The 27,445-nt window shown below is 42.6% G+C and overlaps 4 protein-coding genes across 6 annotated transcripts in view; 1 reads left to right on the top strand and 3 right to left on the bottom strand.

Moving 5' to 3' along the window:
- Positions 1 to 1,396, bottom strand: part of ano6 (anoctamin 6) — a 16,041-nt gene extending 14,645 nt beyond the window's left edge. The window contains exon 1 of the mRNA XM_014014486.1: positions 761 to 1,396. Within this exon, the coding sequence (XP_013869940.1) occupies positions 761 to 848 (88 nt within the window). The 5' untranslated portion in view covers positions 849 to 1,396. The remainder of the gene's footprint in view (positions 1 to 760) is intronic.
- Positions 1,397 to 1,501: 105 nt separating this feature from the next.
- Positions 1,502 to 7,949, top strand: ints13 (integrator complex subunit 13). 2 transcript variants are annotated; one of them, XM_014014485.1, is made up of 17 exons: positions 1,502 to 1,898; positions 2,184 to 2,435; positions 2,565 to 2,639; positions 2,728 to 2,930; positions 3,126 to 3,206; positions 3,297 to 3,387; positions 3,471 to 3,599; positions 4,661 to 4,745; positions 4,871 to 4,963; positions 5,061 to 5,150; positions 5,293 to 5,471; positions 5,544 to 5,708; positions 6,711 to 6,865; positions 6,941 to 7,171; positions 7,273 to 7,403; positions 7,478 to 7,613; positions 7,703 to 7,949. In XM_014014485.1, exons 2-17 carry the CDS (start codon positions 2,211 to 2,213, stop codon positions 7,737 to 7,739), a joined length of 2,106 nt encoding a protein of 701 aa, XP_013869939.1. In that variant the 5' UTR covers positions 1,502 to 1,898; positions 2,184 to 2,210; the 3' UTR covers positions 7,740 to 7,949. The 2 variants fall into 2 exon arrangements, with proteins under 2 accessions (XP_013869939.1, XP_013869938.1); XM_014014484.1 differs by having other exon boundaries at positions 6,941 to 7,180.
- Positions 7,950 to 8,679: 730 nt separating this feature from the next.
- si:dkey-14d8.1 (uncharacterized) lies at positions 8,680 to 22,331 on the bottom strand. Its single transcript, XM_014014458.1, has 20 exons — positions 22,138 to 22,331; positions 21,245 to 21,453; positions 20,989 to 21,078; positions 20,776 to 20,868; positions 20,507 to 20,617; positions 18,806 to 18,929; positions 17,044 to 18,722; positions 15,501 to 15,876; positions 14,970 to 15,359; positions 14,777 to 14,860; positions 12,025 to 12,393; positions 11,606 to 11,941; positions 11,190 to 11,534; positions 10,918 to 11,120; positions 10,578 to 10,685; positions 10,338 to 10,421; positions 10,132 to 10,242; positions 9,865 to 9,988; positions 9,559 to 9,756; positions 8,680 to 9,479 (listed from the first exon to the last, which is right to left on the bottom strand). The coding sequence occupies exons 1-20, from the start codon at positions 22,160 to 22,162 to the stop codon at positions 8,725 to 8,727; spliced, it is 5,814 nt and encodes a 1,937-aa protein (XP_013869912.1). The 5' UTR covers positions 22,163 to 22,331; the 3' UTR covers positions 8,680 to 8,724.
- A 272-nt stretch (positions 22,332 to 22,603) lies between these two features.
- LOC106521770 (uncharacterized) lies at positions 22,604 to 26,430 on the bottom strand. Of its 2 annotated transcripts, XM_014014482.1 has the most exons (7): positions 26,194 to 26,430; positions 25,437 to 25,544; positions 25,272 to 25,328; positions 25,033 to 25,191; positions 24,734 to 24,893; positions 24,551 to 24,651; positions 22,604 to 24,088 (listed from the first exon to the last, which is right to left on the bottom strand). In XM_014014482.1, the coding sequence occupies exons 1-7, from the start codon at positions 26,203 to 26,205 to the stop codon at positions 23,924 to 23,926; spliced, it is 762 nt and encodes a 253-aa protein (XP_013869936.1). In that variant the 5' UTR covers positions 26,206 to 26,430; the 3' UTR covers positions 22,604 to 23,923. The 2 variants fall into 2 exon arrangements, with proteins under 2 accessions (XP_013869936.1, XP_013869935.1); XM_014014481.1 differs by having other exon boundaries at positions 25,437 to 26,430.
- Between the last annotated feature and the right edge of the window lie 1,015 nt (positions 26,431 to 27,445).

Here is a 27,445-nt window from a genome sequence, read left to right as displayed (position 1 = left end):
GTAGCAACTCCTTTGCATTTGGAAGCCGGGGGTGGGGGTGGGAGGAGGACCAGGGAGGATGATTCAACCACTCGACCACTAGATGTCGCTGAAAACAACAAATCCTACACACTGTGCCTGTAAAAATAGTGTAACAACACTGTGAAGTSAAGATTAGGACAGATTTAAACAATACCCCTAATTCTCTACAGGTGAGTGTATTTAATTGYGATGGGATGCAGATCATTAAATAGAGAGCAGTCTGTTATGGTCAATGTTTATTTGTGGATTTTTTACCCCACTTTACTGCAGACTGTTAAATGCATCAAGCCAGTGGATGGAAATCCCAATAACTAAGACAAAATAAATCACTTCTAGTTACTTTGACGTTCTTATTTGCACACTGCTACTAATTGGAGAGGTATTGTCGTTTGAAAGGAATGTTTTTGTTACAGAATGTGATCCAGGGCCTCTTGTTAAAATATGCTGCACACACCCACATCTGAACAGTTCTTCTGCGCGCATCGTTTGGATATTYAAATCTTCTACTTTGATTATATCATGCAAATGTAACTTTCAAAAGTAGCAACACTGTTTGGGCTTCATGCTTTCGTGTGTGCGTAAATATGACATAATAAAACAGAAAAAAAAGCAACATTAAAGTAACCGGAGCCAACCTGTAGCGCAATGACGGATGRGAGTTACAGAAACCACAACTTATAGGCTAAAATACAATATTAACACACAAAGRTTTAAGAAACTTGCGAAACAGACTRCTTACCTATTTCCTCATCTATCATCCCCAACTGTATGTCATTGAAGTCCCCGTTTTCGGACGCGGAGTCCCTCTCAAGGATGTCGTCGCTCATATCGTCAAAGGGTCTCGTGCGTCAACATATTAAAGTGATTTTGGGGCGCAAAAATAAGCCCGTGGCCCGGACATTCCTGCTTTATTTCAACACACTAAGAYCCAGTCTGAACAAAAGAATGTCTGGTCAAGTTGAGGCACGAGAAAATGGCAATAACGCGGGTGGAGTTTRAGGCGGCGGAGGAAGGACGACCTTCGAAAAACTGAAAAAGGAGTCGATGCTGAACTTGATAAGTGACGTCAGCCCACATACATCCGATATCATTTGGATAAAATCACTTTCAAAACAACTCGTAAGTAAGTTGATGTAAAGGAAAAAACGTTGTTTTTGGTACGATCAAGAACGTCATTTCATAAAACTTACCATTTGACATCAACTTTACTTCGCAAAACAAAAGCAAAAATTAAAAAAAATGGAAGAGCATCTTCTTGCAGGGCGCGACTCAGGATTGTTATAATCATTGACAACTCAACATGTAGCACAACATATATATATTATTTTACATGCTCAACTTGAATAAAAATGACATTTATTATATCGTGATTTTTAAACTGTGTAAAGCAAAAAAAAAAAAAAAAAAAAAAAAAAAAAGGAGGAGTTGGGAATGATTTTAAAATGACTCGATTTCAGGGGGGACTCAAAAAGATGACGGAAGGTAACGGTAGCTATTTCCGCTAATAACAAACCAGCTAGCTTCCGCTGACYTGTATTGTTTATGCTTTGTTTTGCCAAGTGTGTAAAATCCATTGTTGAATTGTGGGTTATTTAAAAGACATGTTGCTTGGTAATCCACGGATAATATAATGAATAATTATCTGTGTATGGCTGATCGTGCGCGTTAAAAAGCGAGTGAAATAGAYCCCCGCTGTATTAGCTTACACATGCTAACGCAGTTGTCCTCTTAGCGTGTCGTGCTACATTAGCTCACTGATGACTCGGGATGCGTGCTAATCAGACTGTAGTAATAAGCATGTCGTGAAACTTAATGTAACTCAAGTTTAAACTCGTTTTAGAGAAGAACGGCCTCTGCTTTTCAATTACTTTGTTCAGGTGAGTAAACTGACCAACAGGTAAACTCGGTACTGTTTAGGAAACTAGTTCATGTCAAATGAGCAGTCAAAGAAAACCAGTTATTGTTTTACTAATACAGATTTAATTATATGAAACTGTCCAATATTTTATGTGCATTTATCAATTTTGTGTAAATTTTATTATTTAAAGTTTGTGTTAGTCCTATAAGTTTACATCTATCCACAAGTTGTAGAGAGATTGTAGTATTTTACTGTCTTACATACATGACTGGATAATATTATTGAATTTTGTTTTGTTCTGCAGGTCAGCGCACACTTCCGATTTAGCAAAATGAAGATGTTCTCAGTGGCACACAAGACCGTCTTTGTAGTGGACCACTGTCCCTACATGTCAGAGTCCAGTCGTCAGCAGGTGGAGTGTGATGTGTTGACGAAGAGCCGAGCTCAAGGTGTTATTCCTTTGGCCCCGGTGTCCAAGTCTCTGTGGACCTGTGCTGTGGAGTGTTCTATGGAGTATTGCAGAATCCTCTACGATATTTACCCAAAAGACAAGCTGGTTTGTTTCTTTCTTTTGTGTTTTTTCTTGTATTTTTAAATTCCAGGCTGCATCATTGTAACCGGTTTTATTTTATATGAAGTACATTAATATTAACTGATTAAATAAATAGATTGTGTTCATTTCCAGGTGAATTATGTTGTCAGTGATTCAGAGTTCCACATATTGAATAGCTGGAGGCGAGAAAATCAGAGCACTCACGAGGTAACCAGCCGTCCGTTGGAACTCGCTAAACCTAACCCAAAGCGTTTCAGATTTAGCCTAACGAGGACGGTTTGCTCCCTGTTTGCAGCTCATGGCAGCTCTGGCAGCTGTCGGACCACCAAATCCCCGCGAGGACCCAGAGTGCTGCAGTATCTTGCACGGGCTGGTCGCTGCCGTGGAGCTGCTGTGCAAGATCACGGAGCTGCAGCACGAGAAGCGCACGGCTTTGATGGACACCGCCGAGAGGGTGGCCAACAGAGGCCGGATCATTTGCTTAACGAACGCAAAAAGGTAAACTGCAGAATTCAAACAAGACGCAAAGACGGAGGCTTGTGCTAGTGATGTGCTTTTTGTCTGAGTGGTGTGTAGTTACTGTGCCTTGTTTAGTTTGATCGTGTTTGTCCTAGATGTGCCCAGCAGCTTGTTGTTTTGACAGCTTATGGCACACGTTATTCATTTTAGCCTTGTTTGTGTCTTCACGAGCAGCGACACTCATGTGCGCATGTTGGAAGACTGCATTCAGGAGACCATTTTAGAACAGAACAAGCTGGCAGCTTGCTCTGACAGGTCAGTATCGAAACGAGTCATAAGTATGATTAAAACTGTGCTGAAAGGCCTGAACTCCTGTTTTATATCTCTGTAATCGTGGGGTTCCAGGTTGATGGCCATCCAGCAGTGTGAGCTGGTTCTAGTTCACATCTACCCGCAGGGTGAGGACACGCTGGTGTCCGACCGGCTCAAGAAAGAGGTGGGAGCGCAGTCAGCGGACACGGACGCACATCTAACGTGTGTCGTCTGTTCTTTCTAACCAGTCCGCTCCCTTCCTTTCAGATCTCACCTCTGCTCACCAGTGAAGTTCACAGCGTGCGTGCTGGGAGGCACCTGGCCTCCAAACTCAACATTTTGGTCCAGCAGCACTTTGATTTGGCCTCCACCACCATAACAAACATCCCAATGAAGGTAAAAACCACCTCCTCTGGGCTTTTTGGATTTTTGTGTGTGTGTGGTTTTGCCCATCTGTTTAACCTGCACTAGCTTTTAACTTGGGCATGTTGTACTTCTAGTAAAAATGTGTAGCTCCTAGTGCACATTTACTTTTTTATTAGCTTGCTAGCATTTGTTAGCTTTTGAAAGTATTGTCTTTTCTTTTGCTTGCTTTTATGCTTCCTTGTAATAACGAAACACCACAGCCTCATAACTTTTTGTTCATTTATTTTTTGTTGTTGATCTCATCTGCATGTTGACATGACTGTGAACGTGCTGCTGGTTTCATGCTGTATTTTCTGTTTTGCTAGCCCACATTAAATGTATGCGAACAGGTTAGTACTCTGACCCACACACACATCAAACAGGGGGAAGGGCAGAGAGTTTTCAGCATGTAGCTCAGCTGTTGAAAGCGCTGCCGTCAGCAGATTTTTGAATGTGACGGCTGTTTGACAGATGTCCTGCTGAGGCTCGAGTAGAGAACGGGCAACGTTGGTCTGAAAATTCAGGCTTTTATTGTTAATTAAAAAAAAAAAARTAAACCGCAAGAATAGACTTGTTTTAAACCAAATGCAGAAGTGGCAAATAATAAAATAGCTGCTGAATTGAACTGTTTGTGACCAGCGTTGCCTCACCTGAGTTGCAATTTACTGTCAGTGGTTCAAGTGTGTAAATCTTAAAAGTTGTACAAATTTCCTCTAGTTTCTTTTTACCCTTTTGTTTTTCTTCTTATTTTTCCATCGTAGTCCTTTGTGTTGTCTTGATAAGTTTTTAAACCATCCCTTAAATGTCTATAACTGATTTAGATATTAAAGCTTTGTGATTGCTCCTAAAGTCGACATGAAGCAGTTGTTCCCAAGTCTCCATCACAACTGGGAAACGCTCGTCTCTGCTGAGCGATAAACATTTCCCTTCATCATTTTCCTTTATTAAATTATTTTTTTTGGAACATGAAATCAGCAGATGATGTTTGTCTGTTTGCGCGTCTCCTCCGCGTCGACTAACCCGTGTTTGTAATTGCCGGTGCGGTCGGACAGGAGGAGCAGCACGCCAACACGTCTGCTAATTATGACGTTGAGCTCCTGCATCACAGAGACGCCCACCTGGAGTTCTTTAAAAGTGGTGAGTGCCCGTGCCCTGATCYGTAGTTCCTACATACAGCGTTTTCAAACACGCCCCTTTTATTGCTCTTTTACTTCAAATTCATTCACTTCAAATTGTTTTAAAACGATGTTTGTGTTCCGCAGGGGACTTGCACATGGCAGGAACCAGCACTCGGGAAAATGGGCTCAAAGAGACCATCACACTGAAATGGTGCACGCCACGAACCAAYAGCATCGGTAGTTTGTTCATTTATAAATGATTGACATAGTTAGCGATAACTGCTAACCCTGCTCTGATGAAAGCATGTCTAAATATTTTTGAATCACTTTGCAGAGCTGCATTATTGCACAGGAGCTTATCGCATCTCCCCCACTGATGTAAACAGCCGCCCCTCCTCGTGTTTGACAAACTTTCTTCTTAACGGTAAGCTGAATGAATCTGGTTCTATATGTTTACTTTTTACCTGTCGACTGCTTTGTTGTGGCATGGGTATTAGGGTATTCTGATTGTAATTTAACAGTTTTGTAGTTTTCTGTTTTTTAATTCACTTTTATTTTGACCACAGGTCGTTCGGTGCTTCTGGAGCAGCCAAGGAAGTCCGGGTCAAAGGTCATCAGCCACATGCTCAGCAGCCACGGAGGCGAGATCTTTCTGCACGTGCTCAACAGCAACCGCTCCACCTTAGAGGACCCGCCCTCCATCAGCGAGGGCTGCGGAGGCCGAGTGACGGACTACAGGATCACGGTGGGTTTAGCTCACACAAACAGGAACGTTAATCTGACTGCTGACTGATTTGTTTGTTTATTCTTCTTTCAGGATTTTGGTGAATTTATGAGGGAGAACCGACTGACTCCAGTTTCGGAGTCCTCCCATAATCCCGCTGGAAAGCTACCAGTGGAGAGGGCCAAAGCTCAGCTGGAACGTCACACCAGATACTGGCCCATGATCATCTCTCAGACGACCATCTTCAACATGCAGGCAGTGAGCACCGTTCATAGATCCTCAGTCATTTCCTCTGTCCAGCTTCTTCTGTGCATGTTCTGCAAACTGCTTCTGCTTATCAAAGCTCATTCAGCTTTTAGCTAGCATGTAATCATTTTAGTTTCTGTTCTGCAGCTTTTAATCATCAAGTTACCATTCTGCTCCTATTTGCTACAGTTCTGCTAATATTAGCATCTGTTCAGCTATTTATAGTGTCTGTTTTGCTAATTTTAGCTAATATTCTGCTCACATTTGCTACAGTTCTGCCAACATTAGCATCTGTTCAGCTATTTGCAGTGTCTCTWTTGCTAATTTTAGCTAATATTCTGCTCATATTTGCTACAGTTCTGCTAATACAGTATTAGCATCTGTTCAGCTAATTTATAGAGTCTGTTTTGCTCATTTTAAGCTACCATTTGTCTCATATTTGCTGCAATTCTGATAGCATCTGTTCAGTTAATTTTAGATTCTGTTTTGCTAATTTAGCTAATATTCTGCTCATATTTGCTACAGTTCTGCTAACATTAGCATCTGTTCAGCTATTTGTAGTGTCTCTTTTGCTAATTTTAGCTACCATTCTGCTCATATTTGCTGTAGTTCTGCTAATATTAGCATTTGTTCAGCTATTTATAGTGTTAGTTTTGCTCATTTTAGCTACCATTTGGCTCATATTTGCTACAATTCTGATAGCATATGTTCAGTTAATTTTAGCTTCTGTTTTGCTAATTTAGCTAATATTCTGCTCATATTTGCTACAGTTCTGCTAATATTAGCAGTTCAGCTATTCTTAGCTTGGTTTGCTAATTTTAGCTACCATTCTGCTCTTATTTGCTACAGTTTTGCTAATGATAGCAACTGTTCAATAAATTTTAGCTTCTGTTTTGCTAATTTTAGCAACTCTTCTGCTTCTTTTAGTTACTGTTCTGCTGCTTTTGTTGTTATCTTGGGACAACATGATTTTGGGATATTTTTGTATCCGTTGTTTTCGTTTCTGACCAATAGGTAGTTCCTCTGGCTAACCTGATAGTGAAAGAGACCCTCACCGAGGAGGACGTTCTAACCTGCCAGAAAACAATCTACAACCTGGTGGACATGGAGAGGAAGAATGACCCACTCCCCATTTCCACAGTGGGATCTAGAGGCAAAGGCCCCAAGAGGTATGGTCTGACATTAAAGCGTTTGGCCGTGCTGTAACAGGGTTGGTATTATATTTGTGTCGGTGTGATCTCCAGGGATGAACAGTACCGTATCATGTGGAACGAGCTGGAGACGTTGGTGAAAACACACGCCGGCGCCACCGACAGACACCAGCGAGTCCTAGAGTGCATCGTCGCCTGCCGCAGCAAACCCCCTGAGGAGGAGGAGAGGAAGAAGAGGGGGAGGAAGAGAGAGGAGAGGGAGGACAGGTCGGAGAAAAACGTCAGCAAAGAGACCGAAGACAAAAGCTGGGCGGAGTCAGAGAGGTCAGTCAGGTCTGTTGAACTAGTTTTCTGCTTTCTTCCACAGCTTTCCTCACCTTAAAGCTTCATTTTAAGCGGTTTTCTCACACCTGATTCCACTGAAGGCTGAAGGGTTTGTTGGAGAAGGAGAATCCAGAGTCCGAAGTGATCAAGGATTCCCCGGACTCTCCGGAGCCGCTCAACAAGAAGCCTCGTCTGATCGCAGAGGAGGTTCAGCCAGCAGAGAGAGCAAAAGGTTCTACCACACAAGATTTTCTCATCACTTAATTTCAGGGTTCAAATATTAAAACCTGAACTTGTCCTCTGCAGGTCCCGTCACGCTCCTTTCCATGTGGACCAACCGGATCACTGCAGCCAACTCCAGGAAGCACCAAGAGTTTTTTGGTCGAGCGACATCCGTGAACAGCAAGTTCGAGTTGTATCAGCACCTGAAAGAGGAGAACGGGTGAACAAATCTTTGTTTTCATTCAATCTTCATTTTAAAAGCTTTTAAAAGTGCTGAACCTAGGATTTATTTATTTTTTATTTTTACAGGATGGACGTTCAYGAAAATGGAAAAGCCTCTAGATAACGTTGCCACAGATTTATCACATCCCCCTTTTTGCAGAGGATGATTGAGGACCACAGGGCGTTTCAGACTCTGGGGGTCTCTTAAAAAGCAGACGTCAGATTGGTGAACTCTAACAGGGAATTTATACGTTTTTGTTTGTTTTTTTCCCACCCATTTTGTAAATATGAGCTTCACATATTGTATTACGCAATAAAATCTGCCTGTAGAAAGCTCTGCTGTCGGTTTTAGTGCCTAAAYGAAATATAACCAGCAAAACCTATTRTTGTGTGAATGCTGAGTCAGCAAATTTCAACAAAAATATATTAAACCTAATGACAATTTTTCATCATGTGTTTTATCCTCACATTCCTTTTTATAAAAGTCATTTTGTCAGAAAAGTGCCATGCTAATATTTTATATTTTCCTTTTAACTGCTTGCCCTGGGGCATTTGCAGCTATTTTTCTGGGAATTCCTGCTCAATATGTATAGCTCAGTTTGTGACTCCTATATGTTCTATTCATTCCTGCATATAGCCATTAAGTCGGGTCATTACAGCGTGACTGATTATCCAGAACCGTACAGTCATATAGGAGTCAGCAGGAACACTCAGTGTGGGCTGACTGTCTGGGTCAGTGTGGTTGGCTGCGATCCAGAATGTTTGGGCGGGGGGGTTCCTGATGAGGTCGCGGGGGTCAGACGGGTGGTGAGCAATTCTGTCGCTGACTGGGGTTAATGTGGAAGTGACAGTGAAAGAGGTCAGACCGCTGCTGTGTCGTACACAATGCTGAAATTTCTCCACACGCACGCTGGAACAAGGTGAGGTTTGTCTTCAGGTTTGGAGATGATCCCCTGAAGCAACTAGAAAAAAATGAAAGTCTTAGCTCTAGTAAAAAATAAAAATAAATCAGAATTTTTCTTTTTTTAGTTGCCACTGAAGTTGACAAATGAAGCAGACCAGTGTTTGAGTTTAGAAAGGTTTATTTTTATTAACACCATCAAAGCATCTTACATTGAATCATGGGTTTTAACGTGGAGTTTAAAACTGTCCTCTTGCCTGAAGGTTTTCCCGCACGTCAAGCACTGGTAGGACTTCTTTGTGTGGATCTTCAGGTGCCGCTTCAGCCGATTCCGGGTGTAAAAGGCCTTGGGACACAGCGAACACCTGTAAGGACGCTCTCCCGTGTGTTGGCGAGTGTGAACGGTCAGCAGGCATTTGGCGACGAAGCCTTTCCCACACTGCCTGCAGGTGTGAGGCCTCTCTCCGCTGTGGTGCCGCGAGTGGAGCCTCAGCTCCCCGGAGGAGAGGAAAGCCTTCCCGCATTCCGTGCACAGGTAGTTCTTCTCCCCTCGGTGCATGCGCATGTGCCTCGCCAGGTGTTGGACGGACGTCTTCCCGCAAATGGGGCACATATAGGGTCGCTCCCCCGTGTGCGTGCGCATGTGCGCCGTCAGGATGAATGAACCCCTGAAGCCTCGGCCGCAGACGGAGCACAGAAAGGGAGTCTCGCCTGTGTGAATCCGATAGTGGATATCCAGATACCTTTTGGAGTGGTACTTCTTCCCGCACTGGTCACACTGAAACGGGGGACCCTGACTGTCAGGGGTAACTATATCCTTCAAGACATCACCAGCTTTGGCTTCAGTAAAAGGACTGGACCCTTGGACCAGATGCTTCTGACGAATGTGCTGAAGAAGTGCTGCCACGCGGCTGTCGGAGTAGGAACACATGGAGCAGCGATGCGGCTGAAGAGGCTTTAAACCTGAAGGAGATGAAGAGCAAAAACAGTCAAATGAAATTCAACCAAAGCCCCTGAGCAGATTTCAAATACTGTATCTTGCCTTCACTTTGGTTATCCTTCAGGTTATTTYTTGTCGTAGAGTCCTCTGTAGTATCGTTAGTGAGGCTTTTATCCAACGGTTCATCTTTGCCACAATTAAACCCTTCATTTTCACCAACAGATGCTGCACGTTGCCTCGAGTTGGTTTTGGGACGTAGATGCAGCATGGGCAAAAACACATTCTGAGCCTCAGAGAAACCTGGAACAAATAAATAAGAGGAAAAAAAACTATCAAAAAATTTTAATAAGCACTTTATAAGACAAAAATGTGCATTCATAGTGTTTACGCTTATTATTATGTTTTTACATTTGTTGGTATTTCCTGTTTGTTGCTCGTTGAAGTGCAGCAGCTCCTTCAGCTGCTCTCGTTCCAAAACCAGCTGTCCACATTCCTCCATGACAGAGGGGGCGCTGCTGAGCCACTCTGCGGTCTGTAAACATTTCAGTTGCAATGCTAATAATCTATCATAATGGGTAACTTTATGGCAAAAAAGGGCCTTTTTAAACAACAGTTGCATAGTGTTTTGTTTTTTTTTTGCAAAATGTGCAAAATATAAAAATGAAACCAAATAACCTGTTTTATATCGGGAACAGGCAACAGATTGTCCAATCTGGAGATGAATTTCCAGACTAAAGTTTGCAAAGTGGCTTCAAACTGTTGGCCGTAGTGGATGGGAAAAACCTCCTGGAAAAGCAAACAAATTCACCATCATATTTAAAACAAAATAAAACTAAGTTAATGCAGCTCAAGTTGTCCTTTAATAACAGCGACTATCTTACCACGAAAAACCTTCTTCTTTCCTGTGGGTCGTCCAGCAAAGTATGAACCACCTCCACAAAGTTTGACTTTGACTTCTCCAGCTCCTATTAATTACGGTAAATAAAGGAAGAAAAAAAACATGTTGACCTTTAGAGAAAAGAAACTGCAAAGCCTAAATAAAACCTACTACTGGTAAATCAAACAACACGATGAGAACAAGATGTCAAACAGTCATTAAAGCTAATAATTGGCAGGCCCACCTCCTGATCACAGCCAGAACTCATCATGAGCTCCTGAATGATCCTCAGGTGGGACTGGACGTCCAGCAGGTCGGCTACGCTCTCACTGCGACACAACTCCAGCACGAGCTGAAACAAAACACCAGTGATTTTTTTTTTCAGAATTATATATTTGTTTGAAATTAATAAAATGTTTTTGTAAATAGGAGCAGATATAAGATTTTTTTCTTCTTCTGCTGCTGCCTTTCATTTCATTTTATTTGTATTTTTTGTATGTAATGTTTTTTTCAATGAAATGAATAAATAAAATTTAAAAAAATAAATAAAATAAAAAATTTCAGACCACCACCTGGCCTCTTACCCTCGCTCTGAGCCTGAGCAGGAGCTGCGCTCTCTCTCTGGCCGTGAGCAGCTCTGGGGCCAGCTCCGTCACCAACGACACCAACTCCTCCACTTTGTTATACTGCGCAACGTTACGACACCGGACCACCTGCCAGGCAAAGGCACACATCAGGCGCAGGGTGGGAACCAGGAGGCACAGCGAGGGGACGGACAAAGGACAACCTGCAAACGATTCAAACAATGAAGCATGAAACTAAACCTTTCAGTTAAAACAAAAAGTGCTCATCGTACCTTCTGCTRGATGTGACGCCTGCAGAGGTGCAGCTGCCAGATTAGTCTCAGCATTTGGTTTGGTGCAACCGTGAACTTGATCCATGACGACAAACCAGCTGCTTTTTTGTTCTTTGGAGTCTTTTTCCTCCATACGTCGTTCATACTCCTGTTCCAGGAGCCTTATTTTAGTCCTGCACTGACTGGTGGTCTTATCAAAGCCCTGAGTGGCGAGCTCGGAGCTCAGCTGAGCGTACACCCGCTCGACCCCCTCAGTTGATTTTAGCTGCTCCTGAGCGCTGTCCCCGGCCCACAGCGTGAGCAGAGTGTCGACTTCCTCCGGCGTCCAGGCAGCTTGGGAGGAATCTGCAGAAAGCCATTTAAATTAACACMGTGACAGCTGAAAGGTTTTTAAAGTTTTAAACACGCACGCTCACCTTCGGCTGATTCAGGCACGATCACAGCAGCAGCTGAATTTGCGTCTTTGGATGTTGCTGCTTCGGGACCAAGAACGCCRTCCATTATAGCAAACCAGTCGCTTCCATTGCTCCCGTGTGGYTCCACTCGTTTGATGGTTTTGTACATTTCTGTCAGCCGGTTCACTTTAAGGCTGCACTGCTGCGGCGTTTTGTTGAAGCCGATCAGAGCTAGCTCGCTGCTGAGGTATGTGAAGACGTCGTGTGTTCCTGAGGCATGGAGCTGCTTCTGGATGTTTGGTTGGGCCCAGAGAGTGACGAGCACCTGGACTTCATCCGGCAGCCAATCAGCTTCATCTGTGGAGACAAATCCAAAGCGAATGTTATCAAAACAGCAGGCAAAATGCTATTTAATCTGCTTCTTTGGTAAGATTACCCACCGTTAGTGTTCAAACCCAACACAAAAGGCGGCGCGGGTTCTGCTGCAGACGACGTTGCGGTTTCCGCACATTCTGAAGCTGCAGGCTGCGAGCCGAGGACACGATCAATAATGCGGTACCACATGTTCTTCTCTCCACCCGAGGGGTTGCTGCTCTTGATTCTCCTGTAGCTGTACTTCAGATTTTTAAGTTTATCCTGGCAATTCTGCGCCGTTTTGCTGAACCCGAGCGTTGCCAGTTTGGCGCTGACGCTGTTGTACACGGCGCTGCTCCTCCTGCTCCGCCGGAGCTCCTGCTGGAAGGAGGGGCTTGCCCAATGTGTCAGCAACACGAGGACTTCCTTTTTTGACCAACTGCACATGGGCATATCTGTGAGAGCAAGAAACATATCAGGGTTCATGCAAGTTTCACTAAGTTAAATTTAAGACCCTTTAAGACCTTTAGGAATGATATTTCAGACCAAACTGACACATTAACAAAAACATTCAAGTGATCCCAAAAWTTTTATCGTAGAAACCTTTTATTGCTATCAACTTAGCTATGAAAGAATATTTAATTTTAATACAAGAACACCAAATTATTTTAATGAAACTGTGCGGTAGCGGTGCAAAGATACAGAAAATTCACGATTCGGTTCAATACTTGAGTCTCACGGTTCGATATTTTTTCGATACAAAAAGAGAAATTTCCATGTCCTTTTTAAATTGTAATGTATTTAAATTAATTATGAACATTTGTTTAACCTCAAAAGAACAGTTTTTAAATGTAATGTTGCTGAAACAGCAAGTTTCTCAGTGGATCTGCGCTCAAAAATGCAGCCTAGGTGGAGTAGTCGAACACAGATCCACTGATCCTTCAACACAGAGCATCTTCAGAAGACAAGTTGATAAAATTAATTCTAAAAATCTGTTTTTTCAATACAAGTGTGTATTGAACATAAAGCACTGTACTGAACGGTTCAATACGGGTACATGTATTGTTGCACCCCTACTATGAAAGCTTCATATCGACTGCTGTGGACTGCTTCCAACCGTGTGCAAAAATCACTGATATCAAGCAAAGTCTCAATGGCTACGTTCACACAGCAGGTCTTAATGCTCGGTTCAGATTTTTGGGAAAAAAAAAAACTATCTTTTTGTGTGAACGTTCACATTACATTTTAAATGTGACCTKYATCAGACYCCTGTGTGAACGCTCCACAGCACTGATGTGACACGCATGCGCAGTAAAAGACGTGACGTCTCATCAGCCGGCTTGTTTGTTTACAGAGCTAGCATGGATGTTACATTTTGCACATCAAATCTGAAGTTGTTGTTTAATCAGAGCCGATTAAATAATTATCTGACCTGCTTCTTTAGTTCAGTGTTTATATCTGAACCTGCCTCTGACCGGGATGCTCCAATGAAGCTTTTTTTTTAAACAAAACTACAAGCTGGAAAAAAGCATCGACCGAGTAGCTAACTTTAGGATCGATACTCTCCACGACCCAGGCTGGACATCGTTATTATCATACTAATGTAAAGTAGAAAGATGAAGCAACTGGACTTGTGTTTTGGAGCTGTAAACACAYGGAGCTACAGATTTAAACAGCGAGACTTCAGGTTAGTGTCTTATCGGTCCTTCACCGCCTCCTCACTGATGAAAAAGTCAGATGAATGTGACATGAGCGTTCACACTGCAGTCACTTTGAAAACATCAGATATATATCCGATTTAAAACCACATACTGAAATGGCCTGGGTCGGATTTGAAAAAATCRGATTTGTCTCGTTCAGACTGTCATAAAAAAATCGGATATGGGTCAAAAAATCGAATTTGGGTCGGATTTGCCTGCAATGTGAACGTAGCCATTGAAAACACACTTTGCCATGTTCAAACCACAAGCAGTGGACATGATAGAACTTGGTTTTTTGGGCGGGCAAACAAGCCGTCGTATGCGGGGGGTTGTAGCAGCAAAAGGGTCAAAAACATGGAAGTGTGCCATTTTTGCCTGCAGTTATCACGGGATTTATAGTTTAACRCGTAAAAAGACTGGTAGCAAAMTAAGCACTTCATGAAGACATATCGCATCAACCTCTGATTACTGTGCTTTACTCTATTTATGTAGCCAATGCTTCTCAGGAATGATTGAAAGTATGAAATATTAAGACTGGACTAAATAAAATTTAAGACTTTGGATGAAAAGATGGATGTTTTAAAGACTTTTTTAGGTCTAAAATTTTGATTTTCAAATTTTAGACCTTTTTAAGACACTGCATGTCTTTGTGACAATGCTTAAAATATGACATCATTAGCTTTAAAATGAGCTTTTAAAATAATTAGTGATGCACCGATATGAAAATTTCAGCCAATATCAATACCTGATATAATTATTGCTGTTATGGCAGATAACCGATACTGATATTAAACAAACACACAAATTATATTATACAATAAGCACAAACACACTTGTGTCTTATTTTGATACCGTAACAACCACACCTCTGACATGGCTTCCTACTTCAGTTATTCCTGGCTGCAAAGCATCAACATCACTATTATGATCAAACAGATGCTCCTCAACCAACCATCTCCCCTCCCAAAACAGAAACACAACGCTAAAAAGTTGGAAATCAATATTGAAAGTTTATATCAGCCCAGTTTTAAATATCGGACCGATACGATATTCTAAAAAATAATCAGTATCAGCCGATAGCGATATCAATGACGATTTAATGTGCATCCCTACAAATAATGTTAAAATACCCACTTACCGTTTATCCTCCACAAGGAGCTGGATGAGGACGTGGCTGAAGAACTCGTACTGAGTGTTTCACTGTTTGTTGCACTGGGTGAATCTGAAACAGGGGGAAACAGTTAACATTACATTTATTCATTAAAGCTTGATTAGTGGAAATCAATAGATTAAATGAAACTTTTTGTATGCTGTAAATTGCTAACATATACCAGTTTCTTCATCTGAAATCACGAGTTCCTGCGTCATCTGGTCCGTGTTGTTGTTGTCTGTGGCAGCAGCAGGTCTGTCTCTTATCACAGAGTCCATGGCGTAAAACCACTCAGATGTCTCTGACGTCATAGTCTCATCGCTGATTGACTGCTGCTTGAGTTGTCTGTATTCCTGTTTGAGTTTCTTCATCTTGTTTCTGCACTGATTCATCGAGCGGCTCACTCCGGCCGCCGCCAGCCGGGCTGAAATCTCTCCGTAGACGGCTCCGTTCCTGTGCGACTCCTCCAGCTCGCGCTGGATCCCGTCCTCGGACCACGCGGCCAGGAGCGCCTGCGTCTCTTTGTGAGACCACCGCGTCACGCCCACGCGTCCGCTTCCTTCCAACKTGGCTGAAAGTTGCACACAAAATCTGCAGAAATGAAGTCAGCGATCTAAACAAAACAAAACGCGTCAACGTTTGCTGCTGGTTCAAAGTACTCTCAGCACCGATGGAGTGACACGAAATGAGCTGAAAAGTTAAAAACACTCACCATCGTCCATCGAGGATTCCAGCAGCGATGAGGCCGTATCCAAGCTACTCTCCCTCTCGTCGTAGGTTGGTCGGCGGCCGTAAATGGCGTTCATTTGGTCAAACCACTTCCACGTTTTGCGGTATGAACCACTCTTTCCGCTGTGGTCCTTTATCGTGCGGTAATCGCACTTCAGTTTCTTTAATTTCTCCCGACACTGCTTCGACGTTCGCTGGTAGCCGCGAGTGGCCATCCGCTCCGAGATCTCCCTGAAAATCTTTTCGTTGCGAGTCGACTCGTCCAGCTCGCTCTGAATCCTGTCCTCTGCCAACAAGCACAGAAAGTCCCGCACCTCCGAGTTTGACCACGGCGTGGGTTTCTGTGCTGCTGCCATTCTTCCGTTTCAAATGTCGCTCCAACGATTGCAAACAAATAATGGCGCCTCGGCTTGTTGTTGTTGTGAGGGTAGCTCGGACCCAACCAGACTCCACCCCTGAATCAAAAAGGTTCTGAGGTTCAGGTCGGCACGGTACGGTTTTTAGAGCTTGGCGCGGAATAGCCGAGCTAGGTTTTCAAAATGGCGCTGTTTTATTTTCGTCGCTTTTACTACGTCATATCTTCTGCGCCGAACGAGCAAAGTAAACAAAACAGTTACCTTTTCTTCAATTATGAGTGTTGTTAGTGTATTGTGTTATTTAATATAAAATAATGAAATGCCAGAATCCGCGTTCACTCCTAAATTGTACTTTTTTTGCCCTACGTGCTTATTATTTGTACTTATATGGACATTTTCATTTACCTAACTTTTCCTCTTTCTTACACGAAATGACAACTTTATATATCACACCAGTAAGAAATAGTTTATTTTCCAAGGGTATTTATTTATTCTGAAAGGCATCAAAAAACAATTGACAGGAAATTGCTACATTACTAAATTTTATACGTGACTGCTCACAGCAGCTAATCTTTTCACATAATATTGACTGTCTTATAAACAGCATGAGCGGTTTTTAATGTTATTTAACCAATAATAACGCAACAAATATGAAAGAGGAAATGGATATAAACAAACAAAAGTCAATGTCATACAAAAAAAAGTTTGAAAGAGGACACTTGAAGGTCAAAACAACGGTGGTTATATTGGCTTTAAATCACTAATATTTCTACGAGAACAAGATTTCCTATAGAAGTTACAGCAATGTATTACACAGAAAAAAACATTATCTACATGCTTGAAATACTTGCTTATCTGACAATTTGGCTTCATAATTGTAGCGTTTTAAACACATTACTAAAACTACAAGTGCACATAAGAGCTTGTTGTCTCTCAGTTGTACTGAAATACCAGTGATCCGATGATACAGTTGGACTCTTAACTTTACTGACTGAATTACATGATTTAATATCAACCACTGAGCAGGAATTCAAACAAAGTTACATAATTTCTTCTTTACAGCATCTGTTGTGAAACTGCTTTTAAACTGACCTATTTTACTCAATCACCAACATCGACTTTGAAAACTGTTATTTGACACTCACTTGTCACAAAACGTTCTTCTGATTAATAATCATCGCTGCCCTCTTCTTCCTCGTCATACTTCCTGTTCAGTGATTGCTTTTTGTGCTTCGTCCTGTGCCTTCGCTTGCCAGTGAAATCGGGGTTTGCCTCCCTCGTGTGCAGCTGCTCGTGCTTCTTCAGAAGGCCGGGGACGGAGAATCCCTTTCCACACGTGTCACATGTCCAGGGTTTTTTGCACGTGTGAGTCCGCTTGTGGACGTTCAGATGGGACGCCAGCTTGTAGGTTTTTCCGCAGACGTCGCAGCTGAAGGGTCGCTCGTTGGTGTGCAGCCTGATGTGGACCTTCAGGTTCCCCACCTGTGTAAAGGTCTTGTCGCACAAGGTGCACCGGTAGGGTCTCTCTCTGGTGTGGATCCTCATGTGAACTCTGAGGCAGTACTTGCTGGAGAACTTCTTTTGGCAGACGTGACAGGGGATCTTTGCTTTGGGTATGTGGTCTTGCTGATGCCTCTTCAGGTCAGACAGGTAAACGAAGGTCTTCCCACACTGCGAGCAGAGATACTGGCGGTCGCCGATGTGGTAGCCCATGTGTCGCTTCAACAAGCTGGGGACGAGGAATCTCTTCCCGCATCGCTCGCACATGTGGGGCCGGTCTCTTGTGTGCCAGCGCTCGTGGTTGGACAGCTTGAACGCCGTTGGGAAGGTTTTGTTGCAGTGCTTGCAGGGGAACGTCATCTGGCTCGTGTGACACTCCATGTGCCTTTTGAAATAGGTGGACTGTGTGAAGCCTTTGTTGCAGATGTTGCAGTAAAATGGCTTCTGGCCGCTGTGGGCGAGTATGTGCTTCGAGAGGCTCTGCAGTTTAGCGAAACACTTGCCGCACTGGCCGCAGGCGTACGGACGCATGGTGCTGTGGGTTTTCAGGTGGTTGTTGAGGAACCCCTGGGTGCGGAAGCATTTGTTGCAGGCCGCGCACGTGTACGGCTTCTCGCCTGTGTGGATACGCTCGTGGTCCATCAGCTTGGACTGATAGGGGAAGCTCTTATCACACACGCTGCAGTTGTATCTGCCAGCTAAGTGTCTGAATGGCTTCTTCCTTCTGATGCTCGGCCTCATGTCGTCATCGCACAGACTGCCTTCTGGAAGAGGCGGCAAGGCGGGGAGAGACATCGAGTTAGACGCGATCTGCGACACCCACTGATGTAATGTAACTCGCTGAGTTTGAGGCTTTGGTCCGTCCTTTGTCCCTGCGCCACCAGCATTCTGTAAGGTGGAGGGAGCTTTGATTGGCATTTGAACAACCCTGAAAGTAATAGATTTATGGGGTAGTCGCTGTAAGTCCGATTTCTCTGGTGCCGGATCGTTCTCTTTGCTTTGAGGAGTTGTGGCAGGAGGTTGCTGAGTGGAACTCTTTTTCTGCATCAGGTTCTCGCTCGTTTCCTTTGCTGTGCTGCCGGCAGCTGCTGTTTCGAGACTAGTCTGCTCTTCCTGCTGAGATCTGCCTGTTGGAGGTGCTGGGCTGTCCTCGTCATCTGAAATACCGACCACGCCTTCACTGTCACTAAGGGAGGCGGGGCTTCTTTCAACAACACTGACCTCCTGAGGCTTTGGTGATCGTGGAGGTGGTGGAGGGGGCGGAGGTGGGGGTGGTGGTGTTTCTACCGGTTTGGGTAGGAAGGCGAGGGAAGAGAGCACACAGTCACCCACCGAGGTTGACACGGTAGCTGTAAATAAATAAAATAAATTGTGTTTATCCGTTATGCACTTTATTACAAAATGGGGCACATCGTGTCGTCGTGAGCTATACCTTTAACACCAAAAGACCCTTTGGACTGCTGGTGTAGAAGTAGAGATTTTAGAGTTTCAGGGTCGGGAATGAAGTCTCCACATGCATCAAGGACATCAGAATCCTTTGAGATCATGGCACCAAGCTGAGGTAGAAGAATTGATTATATTTACAGTAATCAGCTAACAGTATGCTTCACACTAGCCTGGTTAACCAGACCCTTGTCCTTCGCTTTGCTTCGTACGAGGGTTTGGAATCTCGGCTGGAGGCGTGGCCTCTGTTAAAGTTTAAAATGATTGGCTCGGTTGGCCGCGACTAGGGCTGCCACAAACGATTATTTTTATAGTCGATTAATCACCGATTWTTTTTTTTCGAATAGTCGACTAATCGGATCATACGTTAATTGAAAATAAAACATACAGCTTATTGTGCCAGAATGCAGCTGCTATTATATAAACAACGTTAGATTTTAGCTATATGCTACCTAAAAATAATTGCTGTGGAAGGCAAGTTCTGCTCTGCAGATATTACACAGTTTTCTCTTTCATGTTCTTAAAATGATTCCACACTTTAGAGCTCTGTTGTCAGGTAGCCATGAAACCAGAGCCTGTCTGTATAATGTCTTGTGACGTCCACGGCCTACCCCAGTTACTGGGGATGCATGATATATCGATATGGATATCGTTATCGGCCGATATTGGTCTTTTCTTAGAATATTGGTATTGGTCTGATATGTAAAACTGAGCCGATATTAATGACCAATACTGATTTCCCACTTTATATCTTTGTGTTTCTGTTTTGGGAGGGGAGATGGTTGGTTGAGCAACATCTGTTTGACCATGACAGTGATATTGATGCTGTGTAGCCAGGAATAACTGAAGTAGAGCCATATCAGAGGTCTGGTCATTTATTTACGGTATCAAAAAAAAAGACCCAAAGTGTGTTTGTGCGTATTTGTATAATATAATTTGTGTGTTTGTGTAATATCGGTAAATATTGGTTATCGGCCATAACAGCAATAATTATATCAGATGTCGATATYGGCTGAATTTTTCATATTGGTGCATCCCTACCAGTTACCACTACTGTGCATGTGTGTCAAGGACAGAAAGGCAGATGCAGCAGTGGAAGGTGTCAAAGCAGTTTGGAGAGAAAAACAAAGTTAAAAACAAAACAAAACAAAAAAACGACTAATCGACTATTAAATCAGTCGTCGACTAATCGTGGCAGCCCTAGCCGCGACATATGCGTGCCAGCTCCACTGTGAAGGAGGCTAAGCTAAGAAGCTAACCGGAAATTGCGTGCGCTGTAAACAACCCTACTGAGAGGAGAGAAGTACAGAGCCGAATGAGACRACTGTAAATGAGAGCTGCTGCTTTGTCAGACAAGTTTAATTTTATTTGGAAGCCTTATCAACACAGACTGGCTTCATTCACTTCCTCCACTGCCATCGCTAAACTAACTAGCAGACACTGCGCAGAAAATCGACATTGTCCAAAACTCTGCCTTCTGTTCTCTGATTGGCCCGTACCAAATTCTCCTGATAAACCCTTGTCTATGGGAGAAATCCCAGACGGAGCAATGAATGGAAACTAGAATTGAGCGGAACTGCGTAGGAAGGCAAGGGCCAGGCTAGCGTCACACACACACGCAATGAGGATTCGTCTTTCATGCACTTGTATCTGCTGAGAGTGAATGTCAGGTGAATGCAGACTTGCTTACCTGGGACAGATTGGGAACAGGAATAAGTTGCTCCAGCTTGCAAACAAGGCCAGCAGTCAGGGCCTGCAGCGCCGTGTCAAATTTGGTGCCATATTGAATAGGGAACACTTCCTGCATAGAGAAAAAAAAACATATTTGAGCAAGTTATGACCATAAAACTGCAATCACTGCATTAAAAAAAGATTTCTAAAGTAAATCTTTTCCATGTCCACAAGCACTGCTTTGAAGGAAATCAAATTACAAGATGAGAAAAACAGAGTTCTGCAAACCTGAAAAAAGCGTTTTCTTTCACTAGGGTTTTTCAGCAGATTCTGGACAAGAACCAAGAAGTTTGTCTGGGATTTCTCCACTTGTATATCCTTCTATAAAGACAAAATACACGTTTGTTTTCACTCGTGCCTAAAGGTTCTAGATTTTATTCCACTGCAGACAAAAAGAAATGCAGTGCACTTTTCTCCAGAATAAACAAGCTGCATGCATACCATTGTCATGGGGATCTTCATCTTATTTATAAGAGCTTGAATAACCCTGGTGTCTGGTGGTCCGTCTTTGTGGAGAAGATCCAAGATTATCTGAAGTACAAGACAATAACAAAGTTAGAAATATCATCACGGAAAACAGAGCTTAAAAAACAACAACACAGTGTTAACTACAGTAATGTGTTTTCCCCCTTTGAGTTAAAAGCACAGTTTTAGTTCTTGATTAATTTTCACACTTAATCAAAGAAAACAAATTCACCCTTGCTCTCAGGCCTAAGATTAGCTGAGCAGTCTGCTTGAAATTCAAGAGCTCAGGGATGGTTTGYGTCACCATGGTCACAAACCCCTCCACTTTTGCGTAATTCTTCACTTTTCTCTGCCGCATGACCTGCCATATGTACGAATACGTAAGCTGCAGTGGGGAAGTCATTAAACGGAGTGAGGCCAAGGGAAGGGCATCTCCAGGACCTGAAAGACAGTTTGAAAACAAGCCAGTATAATTGATGTTATTTATACCCACTATGATAAACATGCTGTTTTATAATATTCTAGTTCCATCAGATTTTTTWWKTMRWMAAAAAAAAAACATAGCTACAAGGCAACTTAAGGTTTAATTACTAAAACACAGGAGAGTCTGAAGGCACAAATATGAATCCATAATCAGCATTTTTCCACATGTTCAGATTTTAGAAAATGTTTAATACTTCTGAAGAACGTTTAGAAATCTTCTTCCGGTGTTGCAACGAGCGGCCACAGGGGGCGCTGCGGTACAAACTCAGCTCTGAGTAGTTAGAAAAGTGCGCGTTTGTGTACGTGTGTGTGATGGAGATTGAGCGCYAAGTACATTAGGAGTTAGATTCAAACTTTAGAGATTATTTGGGTCTGTAGTACCACTGCTCATACGAGCTTACTAGGCGGATAACATGCTGAGAAGCGGACCGCAGTCATTTCAAGGACGATTTAATTTAAACATCTAGCAGAAGCTAAAGCATACATTTCATTGTAATAACAGTGCAGATGTGTATATACGTTAGCAGATGAAGGGAAGCAGCCTGCCTATTGCAGCAGATGGATGGCGCTGCGTTTTATTATTATTATTTTTTTTTTACCGCCAGCTGCAGTTAGCTTGCTGATGTTAGCTTAGCAACTTACCTGTTGTACTGGACCGTCGGTCCATTATTGCGCCCAAGCTGGGTGTCAGATCCAGCCAACGAACTGATTGTTCGAAACAAACTCTAAATGCTCTAATTTACACTAAAACGCTATATTTAAAAGTACTAAAACGCCTTATTTTGAGCGTCAAGCCACGAAGAATAATGGCGACCGCTGGGGAGTGGGTTTCCAAAACAAAAGTCGGACCACTTCCGGCGGATGTTCCTGTACAAAGTAAAAGCATCAAAAATTTCAACGTGTTTCAACAAATTCCCCGAAAAATATAATTCAGTAATTATTAGAGTCTTCCAATTACTTATTTTGGAAGATACGGCTCTTTGTAACATAAATCATTTTAAGTGTCAGATTCTGCATGATGAATAAAGGAGGGGAAAAACTGCAAATATGTTTCAATATGTAATATTACAATATTTAGATAGAATACTTTTCAAATAGTAATTGAAAATCGAGTCATCAAATCTTTATTCATGATTCATAAAATAAATTCCACAAGACTCCCAAATCTACATTATTTAAATAATGTCTTTGAGATACAATTATTATTTATTTTATGTCAATTGTCTACTCAAACATTTCCCTCATTTAGCTTTATGCATTCATAATATTAATCATTTGAAACATTGTGATTGTAGAAAAAAGTTTATTACTTTTTGAAAAAGATTCATCTTTTACTAGAATAACTTAAATACATCACAAACCCACATTTTTCACAAATTACAAACSTGAAAGTCAGACACTGAGCTCTATTCTAAATGTTTAACCCCATAAAAACATTTAATACTGATGTATCCATATTTTATTTGGCATGTTTGGGATCTAAATGATGAACTGTTACTGAAATACTAACTAGCCCCTGCAGAGCCATATAGCCTGCGGTCTGAAGAGATTCTTGGCCCACTGATTCATAGGGATCAGTCGACATTGGTCATGTTTGCAACTGGCATTTCCTCCACCCTACGGCCTACTCCTTTGTGACGAGAACAAGCCCTCCTTATGCATCACACTGAGCTCATCCGTTCATCTATCTGTCTGTATCTCCCTCACTTTTCCTCCTCGTGTCTGTCCTATCTCTTGCTCCCTCTCTCTGACACATGCAGCACAAGAGCGCTCACACTCGGGGAGTCATGTTCTCATGACTGAACGTGATTGACTCTGTGAATGAGGCACAAAAAAAAAACTCGAACACACTCGCAGTGGGCTTGAGGAGCAGCTATAGATCACTGGGCAATAGCTCCGAAACACAATGAGAGGATTCAAAGCGCCTCAGGCCGTGGCAGGCTGCCATCTGGTCAGATCTTTGATTCATAAAGCGGGACACTTGTTGAACTCCTCCGAGTGTTGTTTGTGACTATTAGGTTGATAATTTGTGACAGATCACAGATCACAACAATGTCAACAACCAGTACAAGAAAAGCTGTATTCATCACTTCGGTTGTTTTTCTGCAGATGTGAACTTCCTGCATGAACTCCTCGTGCATTTCAGTAGATGTCAGCCGGTTAGAAATCGGTGTTTTGACTGATTGTACAGCCGTCCCATTTTGAAACAACAAAGAAATCTCCAAAGGTGTGATTCAGATTCTTCACCGGCTGGCCCGAAAGGAGAACTCCTGCCTYGACCGGAGAGCCTGCAGAATTTTTGCGACACGCCTGCCGTTGCAGCAGACCCAGGTTTTCTCTCCTCCGGCAGCTCCGGTGCATCCACTCAGAGGAGTGCAAGCACAAAAAGTGACAGACCACACTCGTTTAATCTATGCCTCATCATGCTTCATCCACTTTCATGTTCTGAGATTGCCTCCCCCGCTGGCTGACTGTCAGCGGCGTGGGTGAGTGTTTGAAGTGGGATGGAGATAGACACAGTTGGGATCATGTCAGGAGTTGCCATTTGGCCGTTTAAAGTGTTGCACGCCATCAAACGGCCTCCGGACTTGACCTACAAAAAAAAAAAAAAGACAGGAACAAAAGAAGAAGAAAGTTCAAACCAACATCCTGAGCAAGACTCATCTGGGAATCTATCATACTAATTCAACTGGCAGATAATAGCTGATACTAGATTTACGACATTAACTGCCTGAAAGGATGTCTAAATATTTAATGAGCTGCTGTTAAATTTACAAGACTCGTTTTCTTGGAAGTGCTCGCTAAAATGAGGGCAGATTCTGGGAGGCTTTKTTAGACTAACCCACAAACCCAACAGACTCGTAAATGTGTGCGGAGGGAAGTTCTGCTCTAAGAATATTTCTTTTAGAGACGGTTGTGAATGATAAACCACTACTTGTGGTAGTGAATAGTGTAATATGCAAACTGTACAACGTACATCTACCCGTCACGTGGTCAGAAGACTTAGAATTGCAATATACAACTCATTATGGTACATTATGAACAATTAGCTTACCTGCCACACTATGAGAACAACGCAGGCTATAAAGGGGATCAGCACCAAAAGCAGGGGAGCTCTCTTTGACCAGCTTTGTCTGCGACCCTCCTCCTGACCCTCTGCGAGAAGAAAACAACCACGGTTCAACATCTTGGGTCGATCATTTGCTTCAGGTTTTAATACCCATGAAAACGTTTGTACCTGGCGTTAGCTGCTGATTGCGGCACGGTGGCGGCTTGCACGAGAGGCTGGATTTTCCTTGAGTGGCAGCCTGCAAGAGGTCTTGGATGTAGTCGAAGTAAAGACCGGACTGCAAGGTCTCTTCCTGATAGTGACAGCGGAAGACCTGCATCGCCGTTTCCTGAGGGGCATCGTCAAACAAACCCTGAAACACTTGTGTGCAAAACAAACAGAACTACGGTGCTTTGATCAGTTACGCCTTTTAAACCTGACGTTTTGCACAGTTTGCACTCAAACAGAAGAATGTTAAAGTCACTTACAAGTTCCCCGTGGTCAAAGGTGAAGCGCAGGCTCTTGAGCATCGCGATAAACACCATTATGTTATCTTTGTTGGAGGAGACGGTACCAAACATGTTGGCCAGCTTTCGAAGACTTTGCTCCAGTGGATAGATATTTAAAACCACCCAGCATGTGCCAGCCTGCGAGGCAAACAGAACAATGATGGAACAAACTGGTATTTGCCATTGGACCATTCCAACAACCTTTTTTTTATACATACCACTTCTTTGGGAATGTGGGTAACAGGAATCTCATAATCAGAGGGGATATTCTGCTTCTGCAGTGGGAATTATGACAAAAAAAGGAATTTTTGGAGCTCGGTCCTTTTTTAAGAATTTTTGTAAACATTTAAAATGGGGATTCATGCTGCGAAAAGCATTCTCACCAACACTGACAGCTTGTTCACATCGTCAGTTATCGGTGTTCCGAACTTTCCAGAGCAGAGACTTAAAGTGGAAAACAAACTTAGGAGGAAACAAGTTGTGTTGAAGATCTGGAGATAAAAGATACAGGTCACACGCATGTGCCTTTACTGTAATAAATACTTTGGATTGACATTAGTCCTGCTAAACCAATGTGACAACCAATAAATTACCTCCAGGTATCGGAGCAATCTGTCGRCACAGGAACACTGTCCACCTCCAGGCATGAGGTGAGCAGGGTTACATGCCTTACTGGCATTTTAGAGATGTTATCATGTATAGCAAGAAGAAATTCCAGTGGAAACTCATGTCAGTTGCAGCTGATTAATTATCCAGCAGACTGACAGAAAGCAAAGCTTACAAGAGTAAAACTGAAGCTTACATGCTTTGGTGGTTTTAAGCAAAAGTTGCCAAAACGATAGTTTGTGAATTTAATTTTTAGAAGGTAACAAGCAGGATCAAACAACAACAAAATAGTTGCTTCACATTTGGATTCACTTCATTGTGGCAATTCTTCACAACTCTCTTTTTGAAAGTGCAAAAGCAGCACTATATTCTCTAAATGCAGCTAAAACTGGAACATTCTTCATTATGGGCATTGCTACATTCTGACTCTTTAATGCACGCTATTCTGCAGGACATTTGTTTGACAAAAAAAATAAACAATAAAAATCAAAAAGTAGCAATTTGAAATTAAAAAGAAAAGAAGAAACCACTTACTTTTTTCCTCATATGGAGCAAGAGTCCAACGATTCTCACATCCACTTCATGAAATTGAGTATTTCTAGTTCAAAGGCAGGACTCATCTCTGGGAATGTTTGGATGCCGTGTGACGATCCAAATGTGCGGCGGTGAAACTTGAGGACGGGCCAGCAGTCTGCTTTCACTTCAGACAAACTGGTGGGGTCTTTTTGACGTGGTGGAGAGGCCGCCTACAAGCTGAGTCATTATGTCACACACTGACGCTGTCTGAGACTTTTCCATAAACTCCCACGTATCAATTTGGTCATCAGGAGAAGTGGGTGCTTGTTCTCTTGAGAGAATATTTCTTTTGGAATATGTCTGGCTCATTCCCCTAAGCCGTTGTTTATAAAAGTGAAAATTCTCCCATCAGGGTTTTATTGTTTTTGTTGTTTTATTTAATGGTTTTGCTTTTTTTTCCTCTCTTTTGCTTGTTGTTTCCTCATTGGTTTTATAATTGAGCTCAAATCTCCAGTTTCTGGATGTTTCAGGGTGTATATCGCTCAGGATTAGTTGCATAACCCTTCTCCTGATACTTGCTGATAAGTGAACTCATGTAAAAGCCATTATCCAAATTGATTTCCATCACCAAATCAATAGCAGTCACAAGGGACAGATTGGGGTAATGAAGGAAAAACAAATGATTTCAGAAACCAAACGGTTCATTTCCTGAGGAGTGGACACTTTGTCTCCTSTACCTCCACTCTGGGGCTTTTGTTTCCTCTCACAGCCCTAAAAGATGTTCATGCCAGGTTTATTATTTATTTCACGTTGGCAGCAAACATGGCTATCTCAGTTTTTCTTGGTAAGTCAGATGCTCATTGTGTCTCAGTGGTATGATGCAAAAGGCTAACGAAAGTGAATGAGCTGACGTTTTRTGCTTCTGATTCATAATTAATAACCATTTAGTTAATAGTTAATCACAAACTGCCCCAAATAAGATGCCTGTGAGCTAACATTGTCCAACCCAAATTTCAAAATTAGATTTAGCTTTTTGTGGAGAAAAGAGAGATTATGTAAAGCATTAATGTCTATATGTTTGTATTACAGCACGTGTCAAAKTGAAGGTCCGCAGGCCAAATGCGGCCCAGAGGACTTCCGACAGGCCCACCAAATAACCTCTCCACCCCCATCCAAAAAAAAAAAAAAAAAACTTAAACCCCTAACAGTCTTTTTGTTCCACTGGTGGATAAAAACAGTGCTGTTTCTGTCTTTAAACATTTCCAGACGC

Source organism: Austrofundulus limnaeus, unplaced genomic scaffold (assembly GCF_001266775.1).
Source record: "Austrofundulus limnaeus strain Quisiro unplaced genomic scaffold, Austrofundulus_limnaeus-1.0 Scaffold115, whole genome shotgun sequence".
Lineage (NCBI taxonomy): Eukaryota > Metazoa > Chordata > Actinopteri > Cyprinodontiformes > Rivulidae > Austrofundulus > Austrofundulus limnaeus.
The sequence above is the reverse complement of the archived record's forward strand: the minus strand, read 5'-3'. Positions and strand labels throughout refer to the sequence as shown.

Excerpts from the sequence above, each read along its gene's own strand:
- LOC106521770 (XM_014014481.1), bottom strand. The coding sequence starts at position 25,574 with ATGCGTGTGACCTGTATCTTTTATCTCCAGATCTTCAACACAACTTGT. Across the intron at positions 25,192-25,271 it reads CCCACATTCCCAAAGAAGTG|GCTGGCACATGCTGGGTGGT; the intron begins GTATGTATAAAA and ends TTTGCCTCGCAG. Across the intron at positions 24,894-25,032 it reads CCTTTGACCACGGGGAACTT|GAAACGGCGATGCAGGTCTT; the intron begins GTAAGTGACTTT and ends GATGCCCCTCAG.